Consider the following 17,923-nt stretch of genomic DNA (forward strand, 5'->3'; position numbering starts at 1 on the left):
AGCATGGAGACTCCATCCAAATACAGAAGACAGAAGTCTGCGCATTCCATCTGAACAACAGAATTGCAAACCAGCAGTTGAGTATCAGCTTCTGCCAACAAAATGTTAGACATAATTTCCAGCCTAAATACCTTGGTGTCACACTAAATAATTTCATCTGCCGAGAAGGGAGTGAACAAGGCTGAACAGAATAAGAAATGGCCACGCCAGGTGCAACACTATGATGCACAAGTGGCGACTTCGAGATTCTCCAGCCTGTGATTGTGGGGCCCAAGAATAAACTGTTCAACATATTGTTAGAGACTTTCCTCAGAGGAAGTATCCTGGACCATATAGTGACTTTATTAATACTACTCCTTCTGCTGTTAGTTGGCTTCAATCATTACATATTGAACTATGATTAAATGTATCTGCCTTTTTTAACTTGCTATTATATCAGTCAAAGAAGTCAGTAATATTAAGTAAGTAATTTTCACAATTTAAAAATGTGTATACAGTTTGTACCAAAAAGTAAAACTAAAGTATATGTGAATACTTACCTAGATATACGTGTAAAATTAACCTTTATGTACTTGTCAATGTTAGTTGTTGTTGCCATACGACAAATAAATAAAATCCTATAGTGGCCTGTCTCCTGCGGGGTATCTCCAGCTCCCTTTTCATTGATGAATTTACCATCTATTGCAGTTCTGCACGGACCTGTTCATTGAGCAGCATCTTCAGTGATGTCTCAATCGCCTTTACCCATGGAGCATCAGAATGGCTTATGTTTTTCCATTGACAAAACCGTTTGTATGAATTTCTGGTGGCACAATTGGTTTCTTCCTCCATCTTTACATCTTGGGGCTGTTGCTCTTCCGTTCATTGAAACTACAAAATTCCTGCCCCTCATGCTCAATAGGGAACTTTCTTGATCCTTCCAAGTGTCTTACCTGGCAGCTCGCTGTACGCGGTCCCTCAGTGTCCTATGTGTCCTCAGTGGTACTTCCTGGGGAGCAGATTGAACCACCCTCTACCATTTGTACTAGTCCCTAGTCCGTTTGAAAACAGACTATGGGTGTTTCGTGTATGCAGCTGCATGTCCATCCCTCTTACACCGTCTCAATACTATCCACCATCATGGCATCTGTTTGGATACTGCCATGTTTTACGCTAGCCCAGATGAGAGTCTGTATGCAGAAGCTGCTGAACTATCGCTGTGCTACAGCTGTGACTTTCTCCTCAGCAGATACGTATGCCCTTTGTGTGCCGTGTGTGGCCACCCATCCTATGCCTCCTTCTTCAATGACTCCTTTGATTGCCAGTATGGGGCATGTCCTCCTTCTCTGTTACCTCATGGAGTTTGCTTTTGGCTCATGTGTTGTGGCAGCTTTGCTTCACGCTACCTACAACTTTTCTAGTGGGTGTGAACCCTTCACCACCTTGGCTTCATGTGGTGGCCCGTATGCACCTTGACCTTCATTCACTTCCCAACAACACTACTCCAGCCTTGCTCTATCACAGTTTCACAACCTTCACATGGAACTTTGTGATAGTACTTTTGTGTACGCTGATGGTTCTCGGACTGACCTTGGTGTTGAGTGTGCCTTTGCCTTCGTCATTGATGCCAACGTTTTCTGTATTGGCTTCTGGAAAACTGCTCAGAATTTACAGCAGAGCTCTTCCTCCTGTATCAGGCCACACAGTACATCCAGCGACACAGACTTTTCAATTGAATCGTCTGCTCAGATTCTCTCAGTGCCCTTTAAAGCCTCTGTGTGCTGTACACTGTCCATCCCTTAGTGCAACGAGTTCAGGAAAGCTGTCACTTGCTCAGTCTTGATGGAGCCCCTGTGATGTTTATGTAGGTTCCTGGTCACATCGGTCCGACAGCAAATGAGGCCACTGACGCTGCTGTCACTGCTCCAGTCCTCATACCTCAGCCTGTTAGTTATTATATTCCCTCCAATGATCTATGTGTTGCTGTCTGTCAGCTGGTGGTGTCACTTTGGCATCGCCACTGCTCCTCCTTTCATGGGAACAAGCTTTGGGTTATTAAGCCTCTCCCAGAGGCTTGGATGACCTCCTCTTGGCTCTCTCTCCACGAGGAGATAATTTTAACTAGGTTGTGTGTTGGACACTATCTTTTTAGCCAACACCATTTGTTAAGTGGTGCTCCCCCATCACTTTGTGCACATTACGCTCAACTTTTGATTTTCCACCATTTCCTGACGGAATGCCCTTTTTTAATCACTTATGTCCTCGTTTGAGTTTGCCGTCTGAGTTATCGGCTGTTTTAGCTAACGACGTTTGGGCTTACTTTTTGTCTGTCATAGCAATATGTTGGAGGCTATTTAATTTTTAGTTCTGGCCCTCTGTTTCTCTGTGGTGTATTTTATAGACTTTTCTTCATGTCCCGGTTTTTATCTGTCTTCTTTGATGCTGATTGGGATTGACATGTAGTTGTTTTTAACTCCTTTCTGTGTCTTCATGTTCTACAGTTTGTTTTTACACAGGTGCATATGATCCTAGTTGTTTTTGTGCCCTAAAACAAAAACAAAACAGAAAAAAATACTGTGATTTTGTTTGAACTGGATTATAATTGCGTCTTTAAATGAAATATCCAGTAGAAATCTCAGTTTTAGGTTAATCAAGAATTGCTAGTGTTCCTTCTAAATAAATTAGAAAAAAAAATTTGTTTCATTACTGAAAGTGTTTACTCATTAATGTTTACATCAACATGCACTGAGTTGACAAGAGTCATTGGATAGTGACGTGCACATATACAGATGGTTGTAGTATCGCGTGCGCAACTATAAAAGTGCAGCACATTGGCGGAGCTGTTATTTGTACTTAGATAATACAAGTAAAAAGGTTTCCGACATGATTGTGATCAGTTTTTAGTTTTGGTTATGTCATGTTCTGTAGATCATTTTCCCGATTATTTTTATCGATATGATGTGGAACAAGTCAGATTACAAGATATATATATATACATGCATGAATAGTGTTAATATTAATATTACTGAAATTTTTAGTTCTACACATGCAACTACAGTCAGAGGAACAATTTTTTTTTTTTTTTTTTTAATTTTTATTTTTTAATTTTTTATTACCATTTCTGAAACAGAAACTCGTCCATGGAGTAGAATGAGTTGTCCAAAAGAAATGATTTAAAGCTAGATTTAAAACTTGATCTGCTACCTGCCAGACACTTGACGTTGTTGGGCAAATGATCAAAGATTTTTGTTGCTGAATAATGTACTCCTTTTTGAGCAAGTGACAGCTTCAATAATGGATAGGAAAGGTCATTTTTCCCTCTAGTGTTGTACGTATGAACATCACTGTTCTTTGTGAATTGAGATGGATTATTTGTAATGAATTTCATTAATGAATATATGTACTCTGATGGTGCAGTTAAAATACTAACTCCTTGAAAAGGTGAACACCACTAATTATTCCCACTGCTTTCTTTTGTGCAATCAATACTTTATGTCGAAGTGGTGAATTACCCCAGAAAACTATTCCATAAGACATAATTGACTGGAAATATGCAAAGTACATTAGGAGGCGGATCTGTTTATTACCACGACTAGCGATTATACGAAGAGCAAAAGAAGCTGAACCTAGTTGTTTGAGAAGCTCAGTAATATGCTTCTTCCAGTTCAAGTTGTCATCAATGTGAACACCCAAAAATTTGGAGAAATCTACCCTCTTAACTGAGCACTGTTCATGTGCTACATCAATTGTTGGTATGACTCTATTCGGTGTACAGAACTGGATATAGTGAGTTTTTTCAAAATTAAGGGAGAGTCCATTTTCTGAGAATCACTTAATTCTTTGAAAGACATCCTTAAAAGTACCTTCAGCTGCTTTTTCTGGAATGGGATTTATTATAGCACTCGTGTCATCTGCAAAAAGTATTACTTCCACTTGCTGTACGTTAAGTGGGACAGCAGAGGACCTAAAATTGAACCCTGTGGGACTCACTTTGTGATACCTCCCCATTCACTAGAATTTACCACCCTCCCAACATTATTTGTGCTATTCAGCACAACTTTTTGCTTTCTGTTCATTAAGTATGATTCAAACCGGCTATGTATATAGCCTTCAATTCCATAAAACCTCCACACAGACTTTGAACACGAAGTGGTAATTGGAGGTAGATGCATGGGTCATTCTGTTTCAGAAATTGTTAGGGAACTCAGTTTTCCAAGATCCACAATATGAAGAGTGTGCCAAGAGTACCAAATTTCAGGCACTACTTCTCATCATGGACAACACAGTGGCCGATGGCCTTCACCTAATGAGTGAGGGCAGTGGTGTTTGTGTAGAGTGTCAGTGCCAACAGACAAGCAGCACTGCACGAAACAACCACATGAACCAGTGTGGGGCCTATGGTAAACATATCCATTAGGATAGTGTGGATAGGATTGTTTGGTTACAGCAGCAGACGGCAGACGTGAGTGTATTTGCTAACAGTATGACATTGTATGCAGTGCCTCTCATGAGCTCGTGACCATGTCAGTTACACCGCAGGCGACTGGACCTGATGAGTCCCAATTTCAGCTGATAAGAGCTGATGGTGGGCTTCAAGTGTGGCACAGTCTCTGCCAAGCCATGGACCCATGTTGTCAACAAGGCACTATGCAAGCTGGTGGTGGCTCCATAATGGTGTGGGATGTGTTTACATGGAATGGACTAGGTCCTGGATGACAATGCACCATGTGATCAGACCACAATCGTTGGCGACTGGTTTGAATAACATTCTAGACAATTCAAGCGAGTGACTTGGCCATCCACATTGACTAACATGAAACCCATCAAACATTTACAGGACATAATCAAGACATCGGTTCATGCACAAAATCATGCACTGGCAACACTTTCGTAATCGTTGACGTCTATAAAGGCAGCTGGCCAAAAGGAGGTCCGGCATGCTATTAGGCAGTGTCCCATGACTTTTGTTACCCAATATAATTGATTTATGTATGTGGAAAAATTAATACTTCAAATGAATTGTCAATTTAGCTTTTGCATTACTTTTTTAATGGTGTGGTAGTGGACACCATACTTTCAGAACTTCTAGGGAGTGAACAGATCTTTGATATTGCAGTATCTATGACTGACCACGTACTTGGTGTTATATATCGTTGTCTTGTAAACTTATGTTGTTTTACTCTATGGACTGACGTGACAGTTTGTCTGTCACTGAAATGCTACCATTGAGAAAGATTTAGGAAGCATAACTAACCGATGAAAGGAGTGGCTTGCAAAAAAAATTTGTTTGACTGGTCCTTGAGTATTGTTCATCAGTCTTGGATCTTTGGATTAATAGAAGATCCAGGTTGGAATAATGATGATATTATGAAAAGAATACATTGCTACTCACCATATAGAGGAGTATTGAGAAGTCTGTTATACATTTGAACTTTTGGCCAAAAGGCTTTCTTCTAAAGTAGAAAAAACACACACATTCTATGCCCGCACACCCACCGTCGTCGCGACTGCACAGATATCGCTTTGACGCCCTCCCCCCTCGGCAGTGGAGCTGATCTCAAAAGTTTGTGTATATATTGTCCCGGCTAGTTAAGAACCATTCCCTGCCGTATGGGTCGGGCATAAAACATCTCTGAATCATGTCGTGAGCCTAGTCATGTGAACTAGCAGTTCAAAATTGATCGCATCTTTCCAGAGATAATTCATACACTTTCAACCACGATGGACCCAAATACAGTTTTGCTTTTTGTTACTTTGGAGTAAGATATCAGTTGAGTTCCAGTCTATTTTTACTAATTTGTTTCCCTGAGTAATTTGATTTAGTTACTTTAGCAGTCTGTATGCATTCGTTGAATCCTATTAAATATGCCTGTAGAAAGTTTATCAGCTTCCTCCAATAACCCTTGAATGTTAACAGATAATATTGTCTATGTACTAGCTGATTAAGGAATTTAGTAAACACTGGGAATGTCTCGTATATTTCTGTTTTATTGACACAATTAAGTTCTTAAATTAATGAGAGATAGCACTGGGGGATCAATGAAAGGCGAGTTGATCGTAGTGTGTATTGTTTCGGTCTGATAACAGTCAGTCAATACCACATTCCTTCCTGTACCTATCACCAAAGATATGATTTCCCATGAAACTGTCCTTTGCCATTAATGTCCGATAAATTATAAATATGCCGCTGGGCCTTACAATGTCTAAGCTTCTCAATTCTCAAGACACAATATTAATTATGGGTTTGAATCCTTACAATGTCTGTTCAGCACAAGTTTAGTCATTTAATTGGCACTATTTTACACTTCTCGTTTATTATCGGAATCATCTTGACAACGAGCAGCGAAAATACTAGTTTGATAAGGTCCAAACTGTTTTCGTTCCCAATAGTGAATAAAATCTCAATTCGACATAAAAGTTTCCGTATTGTCAATAAATCTCTTTACAGTTGTAAGTGTACGCTCGTAGCAGTTCGTTTGACATGTACAATCACCATTCACTTGAACATCAATGTTTGTACACCCAATCACCTCTAATTGACTCTGTCTCTGAATTTATCCCAAAATAATGTATTCTCCACCATTCCAATGTCTAATCCAGTTCTAAGAGTGCAATTAAATTAGGCTTCTAATCCCAAAATTCTGACTTCTCCGGATGAACTGCGAACACACTCGCCACCGCTGAAAACAAAAACTCAAGAGACCTAACAATGCTGCGCATTGCTTTATATATTATATTCAAAACAAAAGGCAGCTCTGTTATGTTTTATTTGGGTTCCCTTTGTACTACTTTGCATTACTCTATTTCGAATATCTACTCTTTGTAAAATTTCAACTAACTATTACTTCGAAATACTACTACCGTTTTTTGGCTCTTAGGTCATTTCGTATTACAGAATTTAATTTAATACTTGTTTCTGTATAACCATTCTCTAAAGAGCAGTTACAATTTGCACAAGCATAACTCACAACACACGATCACTGTCTCGGGCCACTGAGGCCAAACTGAATGCGGCAACTGTGCCTGATGGTGAAGCAATCTGTGGAGTGTGGGTTTAAGGAGGAGGCTGGGACGTGGTGGGTTGGGGAGGGTTAGGGAGAGAAAGGTATAGTGCTGCTTGTGGGAGCGTGCAGGTATGTGGCGGGGAGAGGCAAGGTTTACTTCTCTCCTTTTCCACTCCACTGCCCCTTCCCCTCTCAAATCCCCTGACTGCTACCCTGTCTCCACCATGTCCTTTCATGCTCCCACAAGCCGCACTACACTTTCCCCCAACCCTTTCCCTGTCATTCCTGACTACCCGCCTCAGCTGCCTCCTTACCCCCACCCACCCACATACTGCTTCTCCCTTCAGGTGCAGTTGCTGTACACAGTCCAGTTCCAGCAGCCAGAGACAGGTGTCATATGTGTGTCTGCAACTCAACATCTCCTTTATATGGTTAGTAGCGTTATATCTTTTTCATAATACTGGATTAATAGAAGAGAGAGAGAAGATCCAATGAAAAGCGGTGTGCTGTGTAGTGTGGTAGACTACAAGAAGGGCATTGTGCATCATATAGAGGTTTACCGTTGAAATTTTGAGACTGTATATTCCATGAATATTTAGGAAACATATTGCTTCTTTTCACAAACCTCTTATGAAATGACCAAAATGAGAAAATCAGAGAAATTAGAGCTCATACAGAGATTTATTGAAATTTGTCGCCCCCAGTCACTATTCATGAAATGAACTGGGAAGGAGGGGAAAGGGTAACAGTACTAGAAGTACCCTCTATCACACACCCCCAAAAGTGGTTTGTAGATCACAGAGAGTAGATATAGAATAATAAATAACAAATAATGTACAGTGAGTTCCTATGTTTTGCAGAAGTACTGTGTTTAAAGATCGTATAGACTCAAAGTGCATTTCGACAGATTAATTTATTTAAAAAAAATTATTTATCATACTGTTCACTTACAACTACAGATGTTGTGTGAGGAAGGATAAGGAAAACTCCAAGAGTTATTTTTTTCCTAAACTGCACCAAATTTGGAGGCTGTGTTTGCTCTCCATACTCATAGTAGATGATGCTCTATGCCTAGGTAGTTAAGAATAACTGGTTCCAAGAAATATGACAGATGTGAAGGTAGAATGGTGTGTAAAATGTCCTTTATCGACCATACTACCAGCTGGAACTCATATTTTATCTCATAGCTGCAGAATACAGACTATGACTTTAGTAGATCATCTAACTGGATGAGGTGGTGGAAATTGAGCTTAGAGTTAGATTTTCTGTGCTTTCTTTAAGTCACTTCAAGCAGATGTTGAGTAAGCTGCTTTGAATGGATCACAGCTGAGCCACTTAATCTGTTCCTTGCTACAGTTCTTACAACCTTAGTCTTGACATGATAATAAACTCTTGACATCCCCTTTTCAAGTAATTTAGCATACATTTAATGTGGGTGAACAAACTACAGCATGACAGTAAAAGTCGTAATTGTCTTTCATTTTAATACTCTTCCTTTTTTATCTACCCATGCCCCCCCCCCCCCCCCAACTCTCTCTCTCTCTCTCTCTCTCTCTCTCTCTCTCTCTCTCTCTCTCTCTCTCTCCCTCCCCCTCTCCCTCTCCCCCTCCCCCTCTCTCTCGGTTGGCACCAGAGGAGTGCAACAAATCAAGAATGCAAAACAGGTTTATAGTGCACACAGTTTATTCTATTCACATTCCTGCTCTTTCATATCTGTTTGTTTATAGGATGCCATGCTGAGAATGCTGAGTTGGTGAAAAACCATAATGTCACTCATTTCAATAATGTTTTGGATCTTATATATGACAAGATATCAGTATAGAATGGGAACAATAATTTAATGAATTGGATTTAATGTTCAGACCAGTGATTAAATTGTTTCAGGGATTAAGCTCATTTATCAACTATTTTATGACTTCATCACAGAGTTTTATTTACTAAGAATTAAGGTACAAGCTTAATGTACGTGTTTCTTGCAATGTTTGGTGTAATGCATCTAGTTACTTACCCGTTTATGAGTGCTATTATGTGTCACTTATGCATACATGTGATTTTCAGGGATAATCAGATAGTATCTGCAAGTGAGGATGGAACTGTACGTATTTGGGATTTAAGACAGACGAGAGCAATAGCTGTTATTCAGCCACATCTGAGTAACAAGGTAGCTCGGCCAGACCTGGGGAAATGGATTGGAGCAGCTGCTGTTTGTGATGACTGGCTCGTATGTTTATCCCCTTTGCTGTCTTATTAGTCAATAATTTCCTTTTCTTAATAGTTTTAGTGAATTTTCCCCTCTCCCTCTTATTTTCTGACTCTGTAGAAATGTAGCTTATATTTAGCTTTGGTTATGTTGTAGAACTCGCAACAGCAGGTCCTTTGAACAACAGAAATGGGAAATGCTTATTGAGCACTTCCTCCATTCTTGCAGTCCCCTCTCCCCAACCTCCAATAGTTCCCATCTTCAGCCACCTCAGTGCAACTTCCTTACTCCCAATCCATTGCTCTCTCACCAAGCCTCAGTCATCTTGAAACTGTACTCATTTCTCTGCCATGTACACTACACCACATCAATATCTTATTATGTTACGATGATTAATCCTCGTTTGGTCACTGCTGCTAAGACTTCTCTGTTTACCTTCCCCATGCTCCATGCATCTCCCTTCTCTGTGTTGCCATAGAGTGTTTCTCTCATCTACAGCTGTCTACCCAAGCAACCACTCAAAACTCGCAAGCTATGTACTTTTTTCCAGAATATTTTTTAACATTGGTGAAGTAGCTGACCCTTCCCATTTAGGAAAAAAAGTCTAGTAAACATGGGCCCTAAAATTTGTATCTGGAGAGCCACGAGCACGTGTTCGTCTTCAATACTATGAAATACATTCCTTCTACTTCAAACTCTTCACTTTCCATATTTCGGAAGGAGGTGGTATGGACCAAAACAAGAAAAAAAGTCTAGTAAACATGGGTCCTAAAATGTGTACCTTAAGAGCTATGATCACTTGTTCAGTAGAAGAAATGTGTTTCACACGACTGAAGATAGACACGTGTTCGTAGCTCTTAAAGTATGCATTTTGAACCCCAAGTGTAGTGGATCTTTTTTTTCTGGGTTTGATCCCTACTGCCTGACGCCAAAATATAGAAAACAAAGTCCTTTTGTAGAAGTGATCTGTTTCGTAGTATCGAAGGTGAACGAGTGCTCATAGCTTTTAAGGTATGCATTTTAGAGCCCATGTTTACTAGACTTTTTTTCTTGTTTGGTGTAAGGAACCTGTTGCTAAAACTTCTAGGTATTTTTTGGGGGACATCCTTTATGAAGGTGCATAACGTCCTTGCATGTTATATCTTTGTTGCAATTCAGCCTGTTTTGAAGCTTCAGCATAATCGGAATACTTTAAGGTACTAGCTTTTAAAAGCGTTATGGTCTGAGAGTAGGTTGTGGGTTCCATAAAAGGTGTTCCAATTCTAAAACTTTTCACAGATTATAGTGTTACACAGTATTTTCTGTACACATATCTCTTTTTCATGTGATGCATAATATTCCATCAGCATAGTTGCTGTAGCGTGCCTGGTAAAGGGCCTATCGTCACTGACCACCTCTACTCGAGGATCCGAAGTTCATTAAACCCATTGCTGGCCCAAACTGGCCAAGCCATCTTCTACAAATTCATCAAGTGTACAATCACTGTTTTCATGATACTGTAAAGTATTAAAATTACAGCGTATTGAGATCTTTTAATGCTACTGAATACACACACACACACACACACACACACACACACACACACATACACACACACCAAAAATATTGGATCAGAAAAACTCTCAGCATTAAAGGAAAGGGCTGCTGAACAAGTAATGAATACTTCTTTTTTTCTTTTCTTTTGTTCACTGGCCAATTTCAATTTAAAAAATGTCAAATTTCTTTGTGGGACATTGTGAAATATTCTGGCTTCAGGCCCTATATTTTCATGAAGTTCGATAGGTGGCGGTGCTATACATAGCCTAATAGAGGTGTGTTCCAAGCAGAGAGCTGCCATTTAGTTTCTTTTGGCAGAAAACCAGAGCATCAGAGATATTCATAGGTGCTTGCAGAATGTCTGCAGAGATCTGGCAGTGAACAGAGCACGATGAGTTGTTGGGTGAGGTGTCTGTTATCGCACAAGTCGCGCATATCTGTCCAGTCTCCCACAGGCTGGCTTGCCATACACGGCAATGACTCCTCCGTTGTTGGAATGTATGGACACTCTCATTCAAGGTGATTGGTAGGTCACAATCAAACACCTTGCTGCTCAGCTGGACATCTCTGCTGGTAGTGCTGACACATTCATCTACCAGTTGGAGTTGCATGTCCACTGGGTTCCTCACTGCCTAGCAAAGCACCATAAAGAGCTGTGTAGGACCATCTGTCCATCTGTGCTGAATTGCTTGTGTGTTATGAGACTGATAATGAAACATGGATTCATCATTTCGAACTGGAAACAAAACAGCAATGCATGGAGTGACGCCACACCACGTCTCCTCTGAAGAAAAGATTCGAAACTGCTCCCTTAGCTGGTAAAGTCATAGTGACAGTCTTCTGGAACTCTGAAGGGGCTATTGTGTTTGATATCCTCCCTCATGGTGCAACAATCAACTCTGAAGTGTATTGTGCTACCCTCAGGGAACTGAAGAAATTGCTTCAGCGTGTTCATCACCACAAAAATTCAAACAAACTTCTCCTTCTCTATGACAGTGCAAGGCCTCATACAAGTCTGCGCATCTGATAAGAGCTCACAAAACTTTGTTGGACTGTTCTTCCTTATCCACCCTACAGTCGAGACCTTGAACCTTTCGACTTACATCCGTGGGGCCCAATGAAGGATGCACTCTGCAACAAACAGTATGGATGATGGGGAGTTTATTGATGCAGCAAGATGTTGACACTGATGATGTCAACCAATAGAGCGGTACCATGTGACAGCAAGATGTTGACACTGATGATGTCAACCAATAGAGCGGTACCATGTGAATGTACAGCCCCCCCCCCCCCCCCCCCACCAAGTTGGGTGGCATAAGGCCTTTGCATTGAATGGAGATTATGTTGAAAAACTAGGATTTTGTAGCCTAAAGAGTGGGGAATGATATGGTGTCTTTGTATCTCGAATAAAACCAACCTGCTTTGGAAAAAAAAGTGTTGCATTACATCATGTGCGTGTCATTTGCGTTTGTGCGTGCGTGCATGCGCGCGCGCACGTGTGTGTGTGTGTGTGTGTGTGTGTGTGTGTGTGTGTGTGTGTGTGTGTGTGTGTGTGTGTGTGTGTCTTTTTGTTTTCCGATGAAGGCCTTGTTGGCCAAAAGCTTACTTTCCGACAGTCTTTTTGTTGTGCCTATCTGCGATTGAGCAACTATTCTTTTCATAATATTGTCATATTCCATACTGGGTTTTACATAGTTTGAAGTGGTTAAACTCTATGAAATACTGCAAGCTGTACATACAGCAATTCATTGTAATAGTGTATTTTATTGGGAGAGAGTCCTGATTGTCTTTTTTTTAATACCACAAATAGGTGTTGGCTTACTCAAGCCATAATCAGACAAGATTTGCTTGGTAAAAAAGTATTTGTGTATCTTAAAGCTTAAAAGAGTAAAAGTAACATATTTTATAAAACTAAATCTAACATTAATTAGCCTCATACATACAGCCATTCTGGCTAATCTCAACTTCTTCCATGTGCCTTCTTATTTCCTCAGCCCATTTCGTGGTCACATATAGTTTGGTTATGTAGTTTATACAGATCTTCAATTTTCCTCATCTTGCATGTACCATCGTTTCTTTATTGCAGTCTGAGGATCTTTGTTAAATTTTCTCTTTTTATTCTTCTCTAGTTCTACCATTTCTCCTTTTTTATTCAGCTTAGGCATTGTGAACTATAAAATACTGCTGGCTTGACAACCATGGGGCATGTATTATTGATAATGTTTTATACTATATTCACAATGTTCTGTACGTATATAACTATTGTTTGTACATCATGGTGAAACTATTTGTGGGTTGATTATCACATCTGTTGGTGGAATAACATACTTAAATTGGTAATGTGAATATTTGTAGTCAATAGATGACGTCGACATAATAAATTATTATTATTATTATTATTATTAAATGAATAGTTATGAGGTCACATACTTCTGTTCACAATATGTCCATTATTAAGAAGAGGGACTGGAAGTCACGCAGGACTAACAGGAAGGGGCCACTGCAGCAGAGGGCATGTAGTTGGATCTTTTAGAGCAGTAGTGAAGCTATTCTGCTGTCCACTACAACAGTGATGGAGACTTTGTCTGGAGGGAGGATTGTTTGGTCAGGATCAGTTAAATACTCGTGGTCTATGACTCCAAATTCTTGTTTCCTGTCTTGTAGACTGAAATAAATGCTTTCCAACGACCTGATCTACATTCAAGATGCTCCCTTAAAAAGTTATCCAACCTATTGATTTTCTGTTTTGAATTGCTCTCATGTGAACTCTCCACAACACACATTCTTTGTTCCTATAAGACAAGTGATTTGAGACTCCGCTATAGCTGTCATTCATCTACCTTCTCTATGATTAGAGCAAAGAGCTGTTACAAAAAGCTTGAAAAGCTACTGACTCTTGTAAGATTTGCTAAATATGTAGGATATAAGCATTATTATTTTCATTTTTCTCTTCATTCAGAAACAACAGTAGCAACAACATATGGTTACTGAAGGGCAATTTGAAAACAGGAAAAAGGTTAAAAGTAAGTTCATCATAATATTTTTATTACATTATCAGATTGGTTTATTTATTCTTATTCTAGCGCACTGCTGTGGCTGTGACATGTTCTCATGAAACATATCCGTACCTGTTTTAAGAAAAATATCTGTAGCTACAGCAGCAGGTATTTCCAATTGCATTATTCAAATAACAAAAAACTTTTCACATCTGAGTTTCTTTTGTAGGAAGAGGCAAAGTAACAATGAGCTATCAGAATTTCTCATTTTCCAAATTGCCCTTTCCTGTAGTATTTGGGAAAAAAGATACTTAGAGTTTATCTTAATATTATTCCATATTTGTAGATTTTTGTAAGAAAATGACTTTTAAAGGTTGAAATATGTTTGTTAGATGAAGGCTCTTATGTGTTGTACACAAACATTTAAAAAAATTTTAAATGCAATTTGAAATGGTTGGACATTTTACTCATAAGCCCTCAAAAATGGCAAGATTTTACAATTAATAATTCATAAAAGTGGTTGACAGTTGGATTTTTTTTGTGTATGCCTGTTTTGTTATTTAATAAGCTTGCACTATATTTATTGGATAGAGGGACTTTCCAGTTGTTGCCTTCATTATTTGAAGATGAGATTTGTTGTTATAAAGTAAAGATGAGCATCTAGTAAGCAATGTTTTCTTTTTGGAAATAATTAAATGAATAGAGAGTTAAAAAAGGTTTGCTTCTTTTATTTTAAGTACAAAATCCACCATCCCATATTATCTGACTGACTGTTGAGTCTTCAAGGTGTGGAGGAGATGTGGAAACTAGAAATATGCTGAAAGTTCTTAACACAACTCTTTCTTGACACAACTCTCAGTTTCGAATCATCAGTAGCACTGTGCATGATTTCCAGTGACAAGATTTAATGACTTGTTTTTATGCAGGTTTGCTGTAGTGGAAACCAGCTACATGAACATGGTAGTGCTCAGTAACCACATAAACTGATAAATTGTTGTTTCTGACCTCATCTGTGGCAGACTTGAGTGGATTCTTGATTCTGGCCTTAAAAATATCTAGGTCTTAGTCCTTAGTAGTTATTTTAGATCTTCTGATATTTGTGCCAACTATGATGACCTCTTTGAAGTTTCTTTTGATAACTTCTTATCCACATTTTTGCATTTGTCTCTGTGATGCCATTTGCCTGGTTTATGAGCTATCAGACAACCATGACCCTCATACAGACTATGTGGTACGTAGATAAGTTAGGCATGGCATGAAAAGAACTCTTTATCATTATTAATTTCCTAGTCTTTACATAACTGTTTACACATTCACATGAGGAAATCTCTCTGTGTATTTTCAGGATTAATAAAAGACAGAATTAATAAGTGCTTAGAAGTTGAATTTATTGGCAAATCTGAGTAGGATGGAGGAGTGTCCACGGTTGTGATTCCACTCAGGTGTTGCTGAAAGATACATTTGATTGTGACTGTAATGTTGCAATCAAATTCCAGAAATTTGTTATGAATGATTTCCATTTCCTTGCTACTGCTGTAACATGAATCATAGTTGCTCCTTTTGCAGTTTGCCTCTGAGGACAAATAAGGGCAGAACTGTACAAAGTTACATAATTATCAACCAACACTTTCATGCAAATAATTGAAAAAATAGCAATAGATAATTTAATGACAATATTATGGAAAGGATTTTTGCTACTCACTATATAGTGGAGACGCTGAGTTGCAGAAAGGCACAACAAAAAGTCTGTTAAACAAAGCATTCAGCCAAACAAGCCTTTGTCAGAATAGACAACATATATACACATACTCATGCAAATGCAATGCCAGAAACTGTGGTCATGTGTGCGTGTGTGTGAGTTGCGTTTGCTTGAGAGTGTGTGTATGTGTCATCTATTATTGGTGAGTAGCAACTATAGTATTGTCATTATTTCAGTGTGGATTTTCCAGTAGATAATTAGTTGATTGCATTAATTTTACAACTTGATGTCTGCTGCAGATCTATTGCACGTAGTGTTCAGAACACATGCCTTTCATCAAAATAGGGGAAGTAGTTGCTTTCCTTCATGATATGCAAGTAATTAAATCAAGAGATACAAGTAAACTATTATTGTAACTTAGAGTCTTGCCAAAAGTAGGCTATACTGTGGTGTGTTGTTTGATGTTCCACTATATGATATCATCTTGATCAAAGTTGTATGTTCGTAACTATTCTGAAACTTGTAAAATGTTCATAGCTCTTTATGACCTGCAGCCAAATCTTATTTGAGCTTCTTCCAGCACATGTACTTATAGTGAACTATTAAATAATACAGGATGTCCCAAAAAGAATGACCCAATTTTAATAGAATTATTTATTCGGAAGAAGGGCTTAACACCTACAAATTGCATACTAAATTACTCAGAAAAGACAGAAGTTTATAAAAATACATCATAAATGTTCAGTATGTCCACCATTGGCTTCACGGACAACATATAGCCGATAGCCGAATTCATCCCAAACTGAGCGTAAGGTGTCTTCTGTCACTGAAGCTGTAGCAGCTGATATTCTGGTTTTTACTTCATCAATGTCACAATGTAAGGGAGGAACATCGAATATGAAACGCCGCTGAAATGCGATAACTGATTGAGTAAGACTAAATTCAATAACACAATGCGCCTCCTGTTGCGCGGACACCATATTGAGCGAGATTGGATACAGTCAGTGCTCGTAGCAACATCTAGCGGATTTTTCCTGAAACTCTAGATCATGCTGATTACATCTAGTGCTGTTTCAGTTACCTAGCGACATTTGTCTCAATATAATAACTTAAAATCGGGTCATTCTTTTTGGGACACCCTGTATTGTGTGTATCTTGGTTTGAGTGTTTCTTCATATTTATTTAAAAAAAAAAAAACTGGAATCAGATTACATAAATTTTGTTTAGTATTGTCCAAACTATTTTTCTAGTTGTGTGGAGGTGGCCCACGCTTAGGAGTTTGGCATTTGAGATCTATGGAAGTAACGACGACATTCAAATTAGAAGATTATGGGATCCATGTGGCAATGTTTTATGACGATGGAGTGATGGCAGGTGGTGCAAGTCCTTATTTTTACCAGATGAATTTAAGTGGTGATATCTTGGCACAGATACCTTCATCTTCAACAACTGTATATTCAGCTGTGTATCAAGAAGAACCATTGAAGGTAAGGATTAAAATGAAATGTCCACATTCTTCCATGTTTTTCAATATTTTCTGAGCAAGACTATGCCTTATGATGACTGTGACTGTAATTAACAAGAGTCATTGGCTGTATGTGACTCTTAGATTAGCAATTATTTTAAACAAGGACTTATACACTGACAGAAAAAAATCGCAACACCAAAAAATAATTAATGTAGAGTAATGAAATTTCGGGAATACATTTGTCTAGGTGACATACTTAAACGATTAACATTGCAAAATCGCATAGTATCGTAAGCACGAGATAAGCCTTTGCAAATGCTGGTGTATTAATAACCAGTTTAACTACCAGAATGGTGAAGGCAAATATGCAAACATGTATGCATTGTGATGTGCAAATGCTGGACGCCAGTTTGTGGGCTGGAGTTCCATGCCTGTTGCACTTGATTGGTCAATTAAGGGACCGTTAATGCAGGTTGTGGATGACACTGGAGTTATCATCCAGTGATGTCCCATATGTGCTTGATTGGAGACAGATCTGGTGATCAAGCAGGTCAAGGCAACATGTTGACACTCTGTAGAGCATGTTGGATTACAACAGTGGTATGTGGGTGAGCGTTATCCAGTTGTAAAAACATCTCCTGGAATGCTGTTCATGAATGACAGCACAACAGATTGAATCACTAGATTGACTTATAGATTTGCAGTCAGGGTGTGTGGGATGACCATAGGAGTGCTGCTGCTGTCATACAAAATTGTACCCTAGACCATAACTCTAAGTGGAGGTCTAGTGTGTCTAGCACACAGACAGGTTGGTTGCAGGCACCAAGTCAGAAAAAACTGTCATCAGAAAATGCAACAAACGTCCACCTTGTCCTTTAATTAGCTCTCGCTTGACACAACTGAAATCGCAAATAGTGGTCGTTTGGGATCAGTGGAATGCGCCCTAAAGGGCATCTAGCTCAAAGTTGTCCTTGAAGTAACCTGTTTGTAATAGTTCGTTGTGTCATTATGATGGCAACCGCTGGCCAAATTGCTGCTGCA

The 17,923-nt window shown here is 39.1% G+C and overlaps 1 protein-coding gene across 5 annotated transcripts in view; it reads left to right on the plus strand.

Annotated features, from left to right (window-relative positions):
• The window catches only part of LOC126474917 (THO complex subunit 6), a 67,989-nt gene that overhangs the window by 36,930 nt on the left and 13,136 nt on the right, over positions 1–17,923 (plus strand). For all 5 annotated transcript variants that reach the window (XR_007586605.1, XR_007586602.1, XR_007586603.1 and 2 more), the window contains exons 4-5: positions 9,042–9,204; positions 16,665–16,901. Coding sequence is in view for 1 of the 5 variants with exons in the window: in XM_050102425.1 (XP_049958382.1) it covers positions 9,042–9,204; positions 16,665–16,901 (400 nt within the window). In the remaining 4 variants the exon portion in view is untranslated. The remainder of the gene's footprint in view (positions 1–9,041; positions 9,205–16,664; positions 16,902–17,923) is intronic.

Source organism: Schistocerca serialis, chromosome 1, assembly GCF_023864345.2.
Source record: "Schistocerca serialis cubense isolate TAMUIC-IGC-003099 chromosome 1, iqSchSeri2.2, whole genome shotgun sequence".
In the NCBI taxonomy this organism is placed as follows: Eukaryota; Metazoa; Arthropoda; class Insecta; order Orthoptera; family Acrididae; genus Schistocerca; species Schistocerca serialis.